We start from the raw sequence: 17,134 nt of genomic DNA, 5'->3' as shown, positions 1-17,134 counted from the left end.
GGACACAACTGAGCACACACACACAAAAGCATTCACTAAAATTTCAGAGCCAAAGATTGGTTGGGCTATCAGTTCTCACAGTGTTGTATGTCTAATACGATTATTTTTAAATATTAAGGCCTTGGAGTTTACAAGAAATATTATAGTGAAACCTATAGTAATAATTATAAAATGTTTTGAAGGTCACATGAAGAGCCATAATCTAATAGTTTTTTAGAAGCAGAATTACCAGAAAGGCATTGGAACTAAGGGTGGGGCAATATAATGCAGTTCAGGGTTTCCAAACTCCGCCCTGTTTGCACCACATGGCATCTCCGGCAGAATTCCCACACCCCAACCCCTGCTTCAGCCAGAGGAGCTTTAGTGTGAAGTGCAGTGTGATTCTCCTGCAATCAAGGTGCCCTAAAGCAGATCCTGCAAACCTGCTTTCTTATCTGTTAAAAACCTTCCTTCAGGATTATAATTTTTTTTTAAAAAATTGTCATGAAAAATGCTTAGAACTTATCACTACAGTAAATGATCATAAATGGTAACTGCAGTAGTGTGGTCCCTCTGTTATTGTTATTATCGTAGTTATAGGAGCATATTAGAGCTTATTTTCAATATCTTTCCTTTAGAACACACTGCTCGGTCTCTGTTGGTATGGTTACCTATAAAATAACACAACTGTTCCTTAGATTATTATTAGCCTTTTTCTGCCCTAGCAAATTAAAATATTGGCTATTTTCTAATCCTTTAAATTGTTTTTAATGATTTGTCCAGACCACATGTTTAGATTTCCTTTTAAGTCAGTAAAAGTAATGACTTCCTTAGGAACTTAATATAATCTTTGACAGTTGAAATGTCATAAAATTTGCTCTAAAACCCCTCATTTATCAAATGGATGAAGTAACATTCTGCTGTATAACTGATAAAAAAAAATACAGTTGGGCAAAGTTTATAAATATAACATCTGTAGCTTTTTAACTTAACACTTTGAGTAAACTCCAAGTACTGAGTCTTTCAGGTGTTACTGTGGGAGATTGTGTCTTATCGGTAGTGTGTGTGTATGCAGACGTCTGTGTGTGTGTTTCCATACGCCTACTCAATACAGCTCTCTCTACGTAGCCTGTATTTAGTTTGAAAATACCCAGAATGGTCACCAAAATCAATGGCATGTTCTGCAGGGAGTTCTGAATAAACTGCTGCTAATAAAATCACCACCATCTTTGTTTAAATGTAGAAGTTTTCTTAAATGTTAAATACTTTATAGAAATGTGTGAACTTGCTATTGTGATCTTAGATATGCAGTTTTCTAGGGAAATCATTAAATACTATTACCTGAACCTCTCCTTTTTACATGATTTTTGGTAATCAAGGAATTATATTACGTAAAATAAAGGGAAAATAAAGCAAAGAGTAAGTATGTGGGATTAATTAGAAAATCAGTGTTAGATCTGAAAGAAGTATGCGAGAAATAGATGCATAATTCAAAACTCATTTGTTGTCATGGATTTTATGTTAATGCTTAACATTTAGTATGCATAGCTTATGGGACTAGCTGTTTATAACAGCATTACTTTGGATATTCGTTTCCCCCCCTGCTGCTATAAGAAATTATTGAGCCCTCCCATCGTTCCTAGTGATCAAAATACGCCAGTAGGCATCTGCAGTGTTACCACTGACGACTTGTGTCAAATTATGCCTGTAAGTATACAGTTGTTTAGTATCTTGTCCCTTACTGCTGAATCTTCTTTCTTCTACTACAGTCTGTCTCCTCCTGATAACTATTTTTATGTTTAGATATGGTTTCCCTTTACATTGGTGACCCATCTCCTCTTTTGTCTAATTTTCTCCTTCCCTGTAGAGACACATAACCCACTTTGCAGCACTTAGTTCTTCCAGCATAGTGGAACAAACTTTGAGTCAGAGGCAGAGATTTGAATCTGGCCTCTGCAACTTACTAGCTCTGTGAATTTGAATAAGCTGTTTATGTTTCTGAACTCTAGTTTCCTTATGTGAACAGTGGAATAGTAAAACTTACATATTGGGAAGATTACACGAGATGATAAAGTATTCAGTATTCAATACTTGATTGCTTCTGTGGATTCTTATCAATGTGTCACTATGCAATATCGTTAACAATGTCTGCAACAACACCCTTAATAAAATTAATGAATTTCACAGACCTGGCTCTGATATTCTGCTAGTCAGAGACTAGATTTCCAATCATCAGATTTAATCCAGTGTTAAAATTTAGTAGAAGAATGTGGATAGTATGCTCATCATCCTGACAATCCCCTACAATAATAATATTTTTCACAGCTGAATTTCGATAGCCATTGGTCAGCAGAGAATTCCCCTTATTATTAGTAAGTAGCTAGATGTGGACATCCTCTTTGTTCATTAAGGGCCTATTTAAATATTGTTGTGTTCTAGTTAATGGTCAGATCACTTTGGTGTAGGGTTGGAACCTTCCTACCAAAGTTGAAAAACCTCTCCAGAACATGTGACCAATTAGAAAACCATTCTTCATGTGATATCAAACACATTTTTGAAAGTAAGTTTGGATTCTTTTGAATTAAGAGCCTAAATCCATATTTTTATAAGACTCAGTAGTTGGAAAAGGTAACAGAGTAAACTCTACTTAAGAAAGATTTGCCCTCTATAGTCTTGTATTTTGGCCACATGCTACCTATGACCCTGGACAATTTACTGAATTTGCTTATTTGTATAACAATGGGAGTCATTGTTACAACTATACACTAATATATACTGGTGTATAAAACATATGAATACTATATATACTAATGGCTGAACTAACTTCTCATTTTAGATTTCTGTGATTTTTTTTTTGTCTCATATATGCAGTTTTTGTCAAATTTTTACCAATAAATTTCCTTATGTTATTACTGATTTTTACCAATAAATTGTCTGATTTTAGGATTAAAGCTATTTGAACTTGAGTCATTTGGATCCAAGTTTTTAGTTAATAATAATGGATATTTTATGAATGACTATACCAATATGTTTTTTCATATTATGGAGCTAAAGATGATACTGAGTTAATTTCATATTCCTATATTGCCTCTTTAATGATGAATCAAGATTGTGCATAAACTATGAGATCAGCTGAAAAAAACTGAGTGTCTGTACAGGTATGAATGAAGATAGAAAGGAAGCAAGAAAACTACTTTGTTAGGATAGTAGAATGCAGGGAATTTTTTTAAATTTTTAAAATGGAATATCAATTTATTAATGGCATCTATTAAAATTAGCACCTAATTCCCATTTCATATATGGCAAAATTATCTAGAAAAAAGTTTTGTGCTTTTTTTTATCAGTGCTTTGTTTACTATTTGTATCTGTACAATATGTGTTTCAAGAAGAGTAAGCAGGCAAGCAAAGAGAAACCTATAGTGATACATTTCTTAAACACAGTATTTGTGAATAAGGATTTTAAAAAATCACAGAAAATAAGCAAAATATTCAATGATGGAGCCTTCAGTATAGCGTTAATAGGCCAGTGCTTTTCCGTGACCTCGTTAATGGAAACTCCATTGCTTTTGTAGAGAAGGGATCCATGACTCAAAGCATCAGAACTATCCCATGGCAACAACAAATCTTCCCCACACAGCCTTGTGAAAATTACCCTTGAGGGGTTCAGTTGAGAATGGAGAGGCTAAGTATAACCTTAAATCAGCAACTATAGTAGCTCTTTTCTTTTCTGTTTGAGTCACTGTCCAATACAGTCTGTTAAATAATACCAGGGTATTCAAATAGTATATAAAACCTATATCTTCATGCACTTTTAATTTTATATTTATAAAAATCATGAAAATGAACTATGGGCTAATTAATAATATTTTTACATTTAAGAATCTTAACTATAGATAAAAAAAATAAAAATTGAGTTTTGAAAATAGAAAGGCTGGGAATAAAATTCCTTACAGTCGAATAAAGCAGATCTGAGTAAATAACTTTATTACCTAATTGACTTTGTATTTTATCACTAAAAATTTGATCTTTAAAAGAATATGGTAAATTCTTTCAATTGGATTCATCTACTAGTTCCTTGAATTCTTTTAAAAAATTCAGATCTCCCAATTATAATTTTCAGCATCCATAACTTTATTAGTAATTGAAACAAATGATAAGAATCATACTAAAACCTATGTCACCCTAGATTTGTTTTAAAATTTATTTTAGTGAAATGGAAAACTTAATATTTAAAGTGTGTAAGCTCATTCTAAACATGCTGTTCTTTATCTTTCTGCCAATATTTAAAATAAAACATTTTTCATACAACCTGAAATTTTAAAAAATACTGGCTTAGTTTTTCTATTTATAAATCTCTGTTCAGGGGAAACATGAGTTACAATGTAGGGAAACATTTCTTCCAGTGTTCTCAACTTTTTATTGGGGGGGGAGAGCCCTTAACTGAAATGTAAAAGCCACTTACCACATATAAACTGTGTATTTTTATGTTTAAAAGAGGAATTATAAAACACTAACAGGTTTTTTTAAGAATATAAACTGAGAATGAGAAATACTACAAATTCATAAACAGTGATATTGCAAATAGCAGTGAATTATGATGGAAACTATACTCTTAGCTTACTACATAAGAATAGACCCCAGAGTTATGCCTTTATGGGTATAACTGGATATTTTCCTTCATGTGACCTTTCCGGTAAATTTTTCCAAACCTTTTACATGGTAGAAATGGTTAACCAGTATTTTTTACCCTAGAAAATATGTCCCAATATTATCTTTATTTCAAAATCTGAGTTTATCTCACTTGTAAGTGAGCTATAGTAGACCTGGTTTACTGTTTGGGTAGTACTATTTGATTTAAAAACACAAATAACAGGTTTCTCTTTACAGGAGTTGGCCCATGGATTAAGTGAACTCCTGTCATATGAAGGCAATGTTGAAGAAGATTTCTATTCCACATTTCAGGTACCATTAAGGGCAAATAGCTTTCTGTTAACCAGGTATTTTATGTATGAAAAATACCTTTTGTTACCATATACCCATTGTTAGAAAAGAGGAACAAGGATTGATCTGTACATACCACTCCCTATCTTAAAGGATCTTAACCCGATAAAAACAGTGAAAAAGTAAGTGTTAGTTGCTCAGTTGCATCCAACTCTTTTTGACCCCCATGGACTATAGCCTGCCAGGCTCCTTTGTCCATGGAATTCTCCAGGCAAGAATACTGGAGTGGGTTGCCACTTCCTACTCTAGGGGATCTTCTGACACAGGGATCAGACCCAAGTCACCTGTATTGCAGGCACATTCCTTACCGTCTGAGCCGCCAGGGAAGCCCAAAGACATTGAAGCAGACGTGTAAGTAAACAATCAAGGAAAGCCAGCAAGGCTGAGGGTACTCTGCAAGGCACCTGGCCTATATCCTGGACGCAGTTACTTTCTCAGAGCTTTTACCTTCTAAAAACAAGCCTCTTCTGTTGGTTCAGTACAAGAAGTAAGGAGCAGAAGTTACTCGATCAGACCAAAGTTCTCTCACTTCCACTCACCTAAAAATAATCGGAAGGTGGAAATGGTGGTAATCCCCATAGCTCCAAAGGCCTGAGTGCTACCCAAATGGTCACACAAATTTTTTTAAACGTCAGTAAAGTGTTTAGCTTTGGAGAAGGCAATGGCACCCCACTCCAGTACTCTCGCCTGGAAAATCCCATGGACGGAGGAGCCTGGTGGGCTGAAGTCCATGGGGTCTCGAGGAGTCGGACACGACTGAGCGACGTCACTTTCACTTTTCACTTTCCTGCATTGGAGAAGGAAATGGCAACCCACTCCAGTGTTCTTGCCTGGAGAATCCCCGGGACGGCGGAGCCTGGTGGGCTGCCGTCTATGGGGTCACACAGAGTCGGACGTGACTGAAGCGACTTAGCAGCAGCAGCAGCAAAGTGTTTAGCTGTATTTAGGAGGGTTAAGACCCCACTTTTTTACTCCAAAATGCTTTCATGACACCATTCTTAATACAAATATCACAAGAGCCTAAGCTTTCTGTATTTTGTAATTTAGAAAAGGGGAAAAACTTTTCAAGTTTTACAAACCTGTTCACTGAAGTCTGTTAACATATACCAATAAATGTGGTGTGTCTGTATCTCCCATCAGGTGTTTCAAGAAGAATTCGGAATAATTAAGTCCTATAATTTAAAGCCAGGTGGTGATAAAATTCCAGTTACCAATCAAAATAGGAAAGGTAAGTTAAAACACCATTTCTTAATTAAAGCACATTAGTGTTTGCCATTTACTTTTATTATTTAACAGATGTAAAATTGCTTTTCAGAATATGTACAGCTTTATATTGACTTTCTTCTCAACAAATCCATCTATAAGCAGTTTGCTGCATTTTATTATGGATTTCATAGTGTGTGTGCTTCAAATGCCCTAATGGTGAGTTTAAAGCTTCATGCTTTCAGTTAGGGTTTGTAATACCATGATATTGACAAGTAATTCTTTAGAACATTTTAAATTAAAAAAATTTTTTTAACTTTTAAATTAAAAAAAAAATTGTTTTCTGGTTTTTAAAGATAGAGCTGGAAAGAAAAATAGTTCTCTCATTTCAGCCTTAATTCTCTAAAGGGAAAAAAGACCAGTCAACTCCATCCCCCTCACCCATCATGCTATGTCTTAAAATATGTCTTCTAAGCTTTAAAAAATTTCCCCAAGTAGAGTGGATGAAGAGATCCCCAAGGGCTCCAGATCTTTAAAACTGAGGTGCAAAGCACGGAAAATGGTTAACACATAAGCTCCAGGCAAAAGCTACAACTTCTCACTGTTTAAGGAACAGGTTTTTATAGCTGCTTCATTCCTCTTCAGGGGTCCCCCAGCAACTCCGAGTGGCCTTTTACCCACAGGAAGTAGTTTGTCTCCAGAGTCATGGTGGGCTCTGCTTGGTTTGACTTTTTCTTAGCTGTGTGAGTGTGGGTCAGCTGCTGTTGAGAATGCCACATCAGAAATGTCATAAAAGTGTCTCTTCATCCCTGCCCCTCTGGGCACACTCCATCAAGCCATCTCCACTCAGTTTTATAAGGAGGGTTTGGAGTGAGGTCTTCCATATGAATTATTTTGCATAGGAGAGAACTTGCAAAGTTCTTGCAAAGAACTTGCAAAGACCAAAGAGTAATGGTCTTTCAGTTTAGTTCAGTTCAGTCACTCAGTCGTGTCCAACTCTTTGTGACCCCATGGACTGCAGCACACCAGGCCTCCCTGCCAATCGCCAACTCCCAGAGTTTCCTCAAACTCATGTCCAGTGAGTTGGTGATGCCATCCAACCATCTCATCCTCTGTCATCCCCTTCTCCTCCCATCATCAGGGTCTTTTCAAATGAGTCAGTTCTTTGCATCAGGTAGCCAAAGTATTGGAGTTTCAGCTTCCACATCGGTCCTTCCAATGAATATTCAGGACTGATTTCCTTTAGGATGGACTGGTTGGATCTCCTTGCTGTCCAAGGGACTCTCAAGAGTCTTCTCCAACACCACAGTACAAAAGCACCAATTCTTCGGCGCTCAGCTTTGTTTCTAGTCCAGCTCTCAGTATGTGATGGTCTTTATCACATGTTTATTGAAAGTACCTTTGAATGTGGAACACTTGTTGATTTCTAATTAAGTTTTGTCTGCGATGCACTGTATTTATAGGGGTGGAAGGAGGGGAAATGAATAGTGTAGCAAGTCTTCACTTTTAAATTCTAATCTCTTTAGGTGGGAGACAAGCTACGTAGGTGAAAAAACAAGTGAACAGCACAGAACAGACTAACCTACTACTCAGCCGCCAACTGTGCGCAGGCAGCTTCATGGGTGTTGGACTCAGGCGTGTCAGTAGATGCTAGAGTGGCTCAGAGTTCCAAGCTGCGTCTTGGGGAAGAGCTGTAATTTGGATTTATGCTTAATCATCTGCTTGTTTTTCTAGCTAATTGCTGTTATTTGCAAAAGGGGGAATCTAAGAGTTGGACAAGATTTATAAACTTTCAGAAGCAAAAATATCTCAGTACGAAAAATATAAATGGAAAATATTTTTCCTTAAAAAATGGTTTGATTTACTATAAGAAGGTCATGATTTTTGTTGCTTGATTCAATGAAAACAGTTCCAGTTTCACGTTTTTTCATCATCACTTTTTCTTATCATTTTTGATGAATAATTATTGGCAGCTGCTTCGTCCAGAAGAGGTTGAAATTCTGGTCTGTGGAAGTCCTGAGCTGGATATGCACGCCCTGCAGAGAAGTACACAGTATGATGGTTATGCAAAAACTGACTTGACTATCCGGTGAGCTCTTTGTACTTCTGAGAGTGAGACTGCTGAAGAGGGAATGAAAGGGAATGTGGTTGGTTTATTTGTGTAACTTAAAATCTTCGAATCAAGTTCAGTCACCAGAAATCTTGTACAGCCCACACTGCCTTCTTTTATCTCTTGAAAGTAATGTGAGAATATTCAATATGAAATCACTAAGCAGTCCCCTTGGGAGAAAGTGATATAAGTAAGTTTCTACAGAAGTCCAGAGAGTTGACTTCTTTTAAAAAATGACTTTGGTCCTAGAATTGCAGGGATGCCATGCTTATAAAAAGCCTTTTAATAGCACTGTGTTGAAAAATACGGAAAATTATATAGAAGAAAAATGGCTTATGTACTCTCTGTTGCTGGACTATTTTTATAATGATGTTAGTCAAAAATCTAATTTATATATAGAAGCCTGTCGTTCCTCCATTTCAGTTTGAGAGCAGTATGTACCTTTAAGGGAAGTTGTTTCCCTAAAGCTTACTTTATATTATTTTATTCTCATCTGCAGGACTTTTGTCATTTTATATACATTTTATATACATTTCCTTTGTGTTCTCTAGATACTTTTGGGATGTTGTGCTTGGATTTCCTCTTGATCTTCAAAAGAAGTTGTTACATTTTACTACAGGAAGCGACAGAGTTCCTGTAGGAGGAATGGCTGATTTAAACTTTAAAATCTCAAAGAATGAAACATCTACTAACTGGTAAGTTTCCAGATTGTCATTCATTTTTTTTTTTTTAATCTGTAGGTCTTGCTAATAATAGTATGCTTGGAATTAGAAGGTTCTTTCCACATGAAGTTGTTTTCTTAGAAAAATCCTCGAAGTAAACATGGCTTTGAAGTAAGATAGACTCTGGCTTAAGGTTCTTTATTAATTTTGAGACATACCAATACTAACTGATAATAATTCCTTTCCATCAACTTTTTACTTTGCCAAGTCAATTACTTTATCATCACTTCCAGAATCTAGCTTGTTTTTCATAGTATTTAGTTTGTCTGATCTTCATTTTTACTTGAAAGTCTTTTTATTTAAGATGCCAGGTGAGTTTTCTGGCTATTATTATAATTAGTTCCAGAAGTCCTGTTGTACTGGAATACTTCTAGTGCCGGTCTTTGTTTTTTTTTTCCGTATTTTGCATATGAAAGTGATGCTGATGGTGGCTTTAAATTATTTTCTAGAGTGTTGGTGGGGTAATGTTGATCTACTTACTTCTTTTCCCAATCTCATTGTAATTTCTAAAGCTAATTTGAGTAGATACTACTTTGATTATAAATGTTTTTTCTCCTGCCCTATGTATTCCCTGAGCTCTGTCAGTTCTTCCTTTCATCAATTAGAACTGAAATTTGTCCTTTCCTTTATCACTGCTACCACAACAGCTGTTCTGATTCTGCGGAGTTCATAAAACCTGAGGGAAAGGGTCTAAGGATTCTGCTGGAATCTTGGATATAGATAAAAGTGTCATTGGGTACAGGACTGGGAGATCTGATCAGAAAGATTCAGAGGATGAAGGTTGCATGTACCTTGAGGGCAGCAACAGAAGAAGTGTGGGTATCAAGTGTCTCAGAAATGTTCTTATGATTTTTTTGACAGTCAAGGCTAAAATAATAGTTATTTTACCTACTATTCTACTGGGTCTTTCCACGCATTCGGATAGTTTGCCTTATGTGATGAGGCAATTGAGATTTGCAGACATGAAGCCACTTGAACGAGATCTCACAGCCAGAAAGTGAGGGAGATTGTATTCAGATTGATTTGTCTGACTCTAAAAATAATGCTTCTAGAATGTAAGTTTTGTGAGAGCAGGGCCATTGTCTTGTTGGTAAACCCAGCCATAGGGTGTGGAATGGTGCCTCATACACAACAGGTACTCCAGAAGTATTTGTTCAGTAAAGGAATGGATGAGTCGTCTCAGTCTAGTGAAATGGATTTGAGTATGTGTGTTCAGGTACGTGGAAAGTTACTTAGCAGTCATTGTGTGTGTGTTTTAAGACTTGGTATCTTTGAAGAAAATGTTTCCCCTAGGTTGCCTGTGGCCCACACCTGCTTCAATCAACTTTGCCTTCCCCCCTACAAGAGCAAAAAGGACCTGAAACAGAAATTGATCATTGGAATTTCAAATTCAGAAGGTTTTGGACTTGAGTGACCAAGAAGACTTGAAATACATTTATATGTAGCATTCACTTCCCTCTTACTGTGCCTTTAACCTTTTCATGTTTTCTGTCTCAAAATACCTTGAAAAAGCTCACCAACTTTAAAAGACTGACTTAAAAAAAAAAATCAAATATGAAGTGTGTTCAGTAGAGGCATGGTTTTCTAAAAACACAACACAGTTTGAGTGAGAAAAAGACCAGATGGCAGAGACAGGTGGGTCCGGTCCCTCCTTTTATAGCACTTTATCATCCTCCATAAGTAGTGCATCACAGGTGTTCCGCTGGGGAAGCATCGTGCAGTAAAGAGATGACAGGGTGGGTGGAGCCCAGTGGCAGAGCGTGTGCTGCTCGCACACAGTAGCAACATGGACAGCTACATTATCATTAATGTGGGGCATGTAGCCATATTTTCATATAGCAGTTAAACAACAGTATAATAGCAAATGCAATTTACAGGGGGTTTTTTGATATACTGGCTTTGGTCCTCTAAAGATTCTTTTCAACCGTTCCTGAAAATCAGCATGTAAATAACTACATAATAGCCTGAGAATAATGGGATTTTGATAGTGCCATTTATTGCTAAAGATTTATTTTTACAAAGTAAATTCAGGGTTTTAGATGTGTGTACAGCTTTTACAAATCAATAAAGATGATTGTACAAGAGTGTAACTATTTTCAGACTAATTGGACTCCAGGTTATATTCTTTTAAGTATCGTCAGTCTGCATGCACATGCTCAGTAAACTGGTTACTTTGAGTACTCTGTACTGTTTGTATAATCCTTTCTTCTTAGGGGTCAGAATACTAGAAAGGAAATAGATCTGACTAGTCACCAATAGATTAAGTCAATTACAAGCACAAAAAGAGAGAACTGATTTATATATACTTTGACTGACATACAAGACTTATTTATAGTATTTTTTGATCACCTGTTGTACTGAAACACTAATTTTTGAAAACAAGTAGGATAAGATATTTGACAAAAGTGAATACGATAACATTTGTGTCAAAATGACATGAAGGGAAGCGAAAGTCACTCAGTGACATAGCTTGATGAAAAGATAGGGTTCAACATTTTGGCCCAAATGTTTGTTTTTCACTGGATTCTGAATATAGCAAATTCAAAAGTACCCTTTTTGGACTTTCTTAATAAAGCACCATGTAAAAAGAAACTGCATTTTAAGTCAGACAGTAAATGGTTTTAATTTACAGCAAATGAAGCAGTTTTATTAGCACATTACAGTATTTCCAAATTGACTTCTGTATTATACTTTGATAGCTTTCCTTCAGAAAACTCTGAGGGTGTATTTGCAATAATAATGAAGCCAGCATTTAGTACCAGCACATGGTTCACATGCAAATAATACTTTCCCGATTTCCAAGTTACACTACTATCTTATTGCTATGATTCCTACACCCCCACCAGCAGAATTCTTCTAGGGTGGAGGAACTAATCAGCTTGCTCTGCATTTCCAAAGCCAGCTTGTGAATCCTGGAGGAAAGGAGTTAGTTCATTTACTATTCTGTTTGGGACAGAAGTGATTCCACTTTTCCACTTTGACATACTATTTAAAGGATTTTTCTTCTTAAAATTCTTGGAACACCTAAGAGATTTAAGGGCATGTTGGTTTTGTTTTGTTTGCTCTGTTTGTAATCCATGTGCAAATAAAACTGCTTCTCTCTTACACTGCTTGAACTAGAAAAAGTAAGGTGTTTAGTGTAGGTTACTGCTAACTAATAAGCACAAAAGAATCATGTATAAGAAACCAGATTTAAGTGTTCTAAATAAAATGTAAACAAAACTTCTACTTGGTAGAGATGGGAAAATTGTGTGGCTTGGTCTGCATGTCTTTGATGTGCTTGTATATCAATAGCTGTGTCATTTTTAAATAAGAAGTATACAAGCAAGCCAAATTTTTAAATGACAGAGTCCATAAACAACTGGAAAATGTTTGTTGTCTGTTGTTGAAATTTATAATCATTTATCACTAAATTGCACATTGCCTTTATTTATTTATGCTCTGGTTTTGGTTTACAGTGTAATTAATACCTCATTTTTTAAAAGAACCACTACTGTTATATTTCGTTAATTTAAACAGCTAGAAAATTCATGCAGTTGCTTTCTTTTTATATAATCTGTTCATGAATTCTTGATTTTTGTATCTGCCACAGTAAATTAAAGCATTGCACAGTATTTATCAGTATTTACAAAATGTTCTGTCCTTTTTTAATCTTTGTTTAGTTAATCATATTTTTGTCTGTACGATCAGAAGTTTTTAAATGCCCCTCTTTTTTGTACAAATGTGTATTGTATTATATTGTTAATTTCTGGATAAATTTTTTCAAATATTAAAGTTATATAATCAACTAGACTTCATTTTTTTTTTTAACGTTAGGCAATGAATTAAAACTTTAAAATTTAACTCGGTTTGTTACACTGTCTTTTAAACTGGTGCTTTGGAAAATTATTTACATACTCCTTCAAAAGGTGTGTTATTGACACCAAATGCAGCTAACCACTAGCATTATTTTTCGGTATGAAACAACATATAGGCAATGACTGGATGATCACAAATATCCACCAAATGAACATTATAGCACCATGGAGGTCACCTAGAAATGAACTAAGTGCGACATTTCATTGGCCATCAATCAACAGCTTCAGATCTATTCAGTTCAGTTCAGTTCAGTTCAGTTCAGTCACTCAGTCCTGTGCCACTCTTTGCAACCCCATGAATCGCAGCACGCCAGGCCTCCCTGTCCATCACTAACTCCTGGAGTTCACTGAGACTCACATCCATCGAGTCAGTGATGCCATCCAGCCATCTCATCCTCTGTCGTCCCCTTCTCCTCCTGCCCCTAATCCCTCCCAGCATCAGAGTCTTTTCCAATGAGTCAACTCTTCGCATGAGGTGGCCAAAGTACTGGAGCTTCAGCTCATCATTCCCTCAAAAGAATACCCAGGGCTGATCTCCTTCAGAAGGGACTGGTTGGATCTCCTTGCACTCCAAGGGACTCTCAGGAGTCTTCTCCAACACCACAGTTCAAAAGCATCAATTCTTCGGCGCTCAGCTTTCTTCACAGTTCAGCTTTCACATCCATACATGACCACTGGAAAAACCATAGACTTGACTAGACGGACCTTTGTTGGCAAAGTAATGTCTCTGCTTTTGAATATGCTATCTAGGTTGGTCATAACTTTCCTTCCAAGGAGTAAGCGTTTTTTAATTTCATGGCTGCAGTCACCATCTGCAGTGATTTTGGAGCCCAAAAAAATAAAGTCTGACACTGTTTCCACTGTTTCCCCATCTATTTCCCATGAAGTGATGGGACCAGATGCCATGATCTTCATTTTCTAAATGTTGAGCTTTAAGCCAACTTTTCCACTCCACTTTCACTTTCATCCAAGAGGCTTTTTAGTTCCTCTTCACTTTCTGCCATAAGGGTGGTGACATCTGCATATCTGAGGTTATTGATATTTCTCCTGGCAATCTTGATTCCAGCTTGTGCTTCTTCCAGCCCAGCGTTTCTCATGATGTACTCTGCATAGAAGTTCAATAAGCAGGGTGACAGTATGCAGCCTTGACGTACTCCTTTTCCTATTTGGAACCAGTCTGTTGTTCCATGTCCAGTTCTAACTGTTGCTTCCTGACCTACATACAGGTTTCTCAAGAGGCAGGTCAGGTGCTCTGGTATTCCCATCTCTTTCAGAATTTTCCACAGTTTACTGTGATCCACACAGTCAAAGGCTTTGGCATAGTCAATAAAGCAGAAATAGATGTTTTTCTGGAACTCTCTTGCTTTTTCCATGATCCAGTGGATGTTGGCAATTTGATCTCTGGTTCCTCTGCCTTTTCTAAAACCAGCTTGAACATCTGGAAGTTCATGGTTCACATATTGCTGAAGCCTGGCTTGGAGAATTTTGAGCATTACTTTACTAGCGTGTGAGATGAGTGCAATTGTGCGGTAGTTTGAGCATTCTTTGGCATTGCCTTTCTTTGGGATTGGAATGAAAACTGACCTTTTCCAGTCCTGTGGCCACTGCTGAGTTTTCCAAATTCGCTGGCATATTGAGTGCAGCACTTTCACAGCATCATCTTTCAGGATTTGAAATAGCTCAACTGGAATTCTATCACCTCCACTAGCTTTGTTCGTAGTGATGCTTTCTAAGGCTCATTTGACTTCACATTCCAGGATGTCTGGCTCTTACTAAACATAGGTTGGACCATCTCAATCATCAAATCCCTCTCATTGCCTAATATACTGTTTAACCAAGGTGTATTTCAATAGCTGTATTTTTCATTTCTAGAAATTCTTTCAGTTCCTTTTCAAATCCATCCGCTCATATTTCATACTGTTGTTTCTTTCCTATGGGTTTTTAAAAAATAATTTTCAGTGTACTTGTTTGATATTTTATTTTATATTATTTTTTTACTCTCCCCAGTTCTTGAAATACTGATTCTTGTATTTGTTCATCTACTGGCTCTCATAGTAATTTATTTCCTTGTGTCACTTATAATTTTGCTTTTAATTTAATTTGGGGCCCTGAGAAATGCAAGTGTCCTAGTAGAGTGATTTCATATTGTTGCCAACAAAGGCCCTACAGGTTTCTATACCAATTTGTATGTGACCTCCTCAGACTGGGGCTTCTTTTCCACTTGTGTATGTTTGGGCCCCTCCCCTGTAGTGGCACAGGTTGGGGTTTATGAGTAAAGTTTTTCTGTCCCATTTTCATAGATTTAACAGCCCTTTTAAATTCTGGGCTATATGAGGTGGAATCAGTTTTGGCTCTTCACCTTGAATAGGGCTTAAGGAATGTCTGTTGAATTCACATGGGCATTAATATCCATTAGAGAGTTCATGACCCACATGAGTCACCTAATCTTGCTTTTTATTTCTGCATTTCTTCTTCATTTCCCATTACTGATTTCTCTTCTTCTCTTCCTTTTAATCTTGTACATTTATATTTTAAGACTTTTGTAGCTATATTTTGCCCCCAAATTATAAAAGTTTATGGTTGTAACTGGCCTCTTCCATTTCAGCTCAGCCTATACATGCCCTGCCTCTTGGTTTTTTTTTTTCACCCCATTCAGTGCATAAAACTTTTAAATGCATTGTTTCCTATATGTGATTTACACAAATTTATTTATGTGTTAATTTACTATTTGTGTATTGCATGCCTATTATATTTCAGTTAGAGGCTGATCTTCAGTTCCATACATCATTTGCTGATTCTTTACAAACATAAGCAAATGTGGTTCTGAGTACTTACCTTGCAAAGCATTAATGTGTATCATAGCAAGAAAATTTCTCTAGGGCTTTCGTGATAATTGTACAACTCAAAGTTTTCACGCCATATAAATTTTACGACTCAGATATAAGCACCACAGAAGCATTAGTCACCACTGAGTTAAATTGGTAGATTTTTTCAGCATCCGAACTTGACTTTTCCTGTGTGTGCAAACACACACACAAGTTGCAACAGAAAAAGCATAGAATTATTTCAGTTTCTCAAGGAGCCTAATCCTGTGCTGTTTCCAGCTGCATGTTGGTCACCTCTGCTTGTAAGACCTTCAGTATGCTTTCCTTACTGCTGTCGCTGGCAATCTTGATTCTCCTGATGAGCTTGGCTCATAAACATGGGTCTCATTTTGACTTTTCATTCTCTTTAACCTCATGTCTGCAAGCCTCATCTTTATGCTGTTTCTCAGATTTGACCCTTCTTTCTACTCCATTTCCACAGACCCCTCCTTGGTTTAGACCCTCAATAGCTGACTGGCTTCTCTGACTATAGACTTACTCTTCCCCCATTTATCATAAGGTCCCCATTATTAATCTTTATCAAATTCTGTTCTTACCATGCTTATCTGACCACCTCCTAACTCCAAAGCCTAGCCTGTGTTCCACTTTTATTTTGCATATTCCCCAGTACCATCTTCCAGAAAGATCGCTCCTTTCCTGTGTCCCGTGGACACCCGCACTGTGGCATCCCTGCTCAGCCCAGTGCTTCTGAGGTCCTCTTCCTGCTTTCTAATCAACTCCTCCCTTAGCTCAGATCTCCTGCCCTCTAAACCTCCCCAGACTAGAATTTTCTCTCCTCCCCTGCCAAACCTTGTGCTGAACCACCACCATCACCACCCCTCCCCCCACAAAGGAAGAAGCTAGCTGGAAGGCATCTCTCCCTCTTTTTCACACCCATCCCACCGTCTTCATTGCTCAGGTGGCTCTTAATATTTTCAGGCTTGCTGTGGTTCATTGTGTGCACATTAGCCACTTGAGAAGAGAGGCATCTCCTGTGTCCTCATCCAGCACAGAGCGGGGTCAGTCAACTCAGATAAAATCCTACCTGACTTGTTGACTTGACTGGGCAGGTGAAACACTCATCAAATTAGTGGAATGAACCAAAAACCCTCATGGGTAAATAGTCTCATCTACAGTTTGTTACCTTTTGCCCTGACTCACAGACCCGCCATCAGCCTGGCTGTCACGACTTGGGAGTGGCAGCCTCAGGGAAGCACCTCCTGAAACCCTGGCCCCCAAATGTACTGCCACGTCCCATCAGTCTGGGCAGCCTTTCACTCCCACAGAGCCTTGGCCTGCCCACCGCCAGTGACCAAATGACACAAAACCAGTGAGCAGTGGTGCCTTCGCTGGTTAACTATGAAAGGGGGGAAAAGATGGTTGTAGAGCAGCTCTGTG

At 37.3% G+C, this 17,134-nt stretch overlaps 1 protein-coding gene across 1 annotated transcript in view; it reads left to right on the top strand.

Annotated features, from left to right (window-relative positions):
- Window positions 1-12,775, top strand: part of HECTD2 (HECT domain E3 ubiquitin protein ligase 2) — a 73,675-nt gene extending 60,900 nt beyond the window's left edge. The window contains exons 15-21 of the mRNA XM_070363394.1: window positions 1,528-1,686; window positions 4,867-4,941; window positions 6,121-6,208; window positions 6,296-6,402; window positions 8,157-8,272; window positions 8,845-8,988; window positions 10,309-12,775. Of these exons, the coding sequence (XP_070219495.1) occupies window positions 1,528-1,686; window positions 4,867-4,941; window positions 6,121-6,208; window positions 6,296-6,402; window positions 8,157-8,272; window positions 8,845-8,988; window positions 10,309-10,429 (810 nt within the window). The 3' untranslated portion in view covers window positions 10,430-12,775. The remainder of the gene's footprint in view (window positions 1-1,527; window positions 1,687-4,866; window positions 4,942-6,120; window positions 6,209-6,295; window positions 6,403-8,156; window positions 8,273-8,844; window positions 8,989-10,308) is intronic.
- Window positions 12,776-17,134: the final 4,359 nt, after the last annotated feature.

This window comes from Bos mutus, chromosome 26, assembly GCF_027580195.1.
Source record: "Bos mutus isolate GX-2022 chromosome 26, NWIPB_WYAK_1.1, whole genome shotgun sequence".
In the NCBI taxonomy this organism is placed as follows: Eukaryota; Metazoa; Chordata; class Mammalia; order Artiodactyla; family Bovidae; genus Bos; species Bos mutus.
The sequence above is the reverse complement of the archived record's forward strand: the minus strand, read 5'-3'. Positions and strand labels throughout refer to the sequence as shown.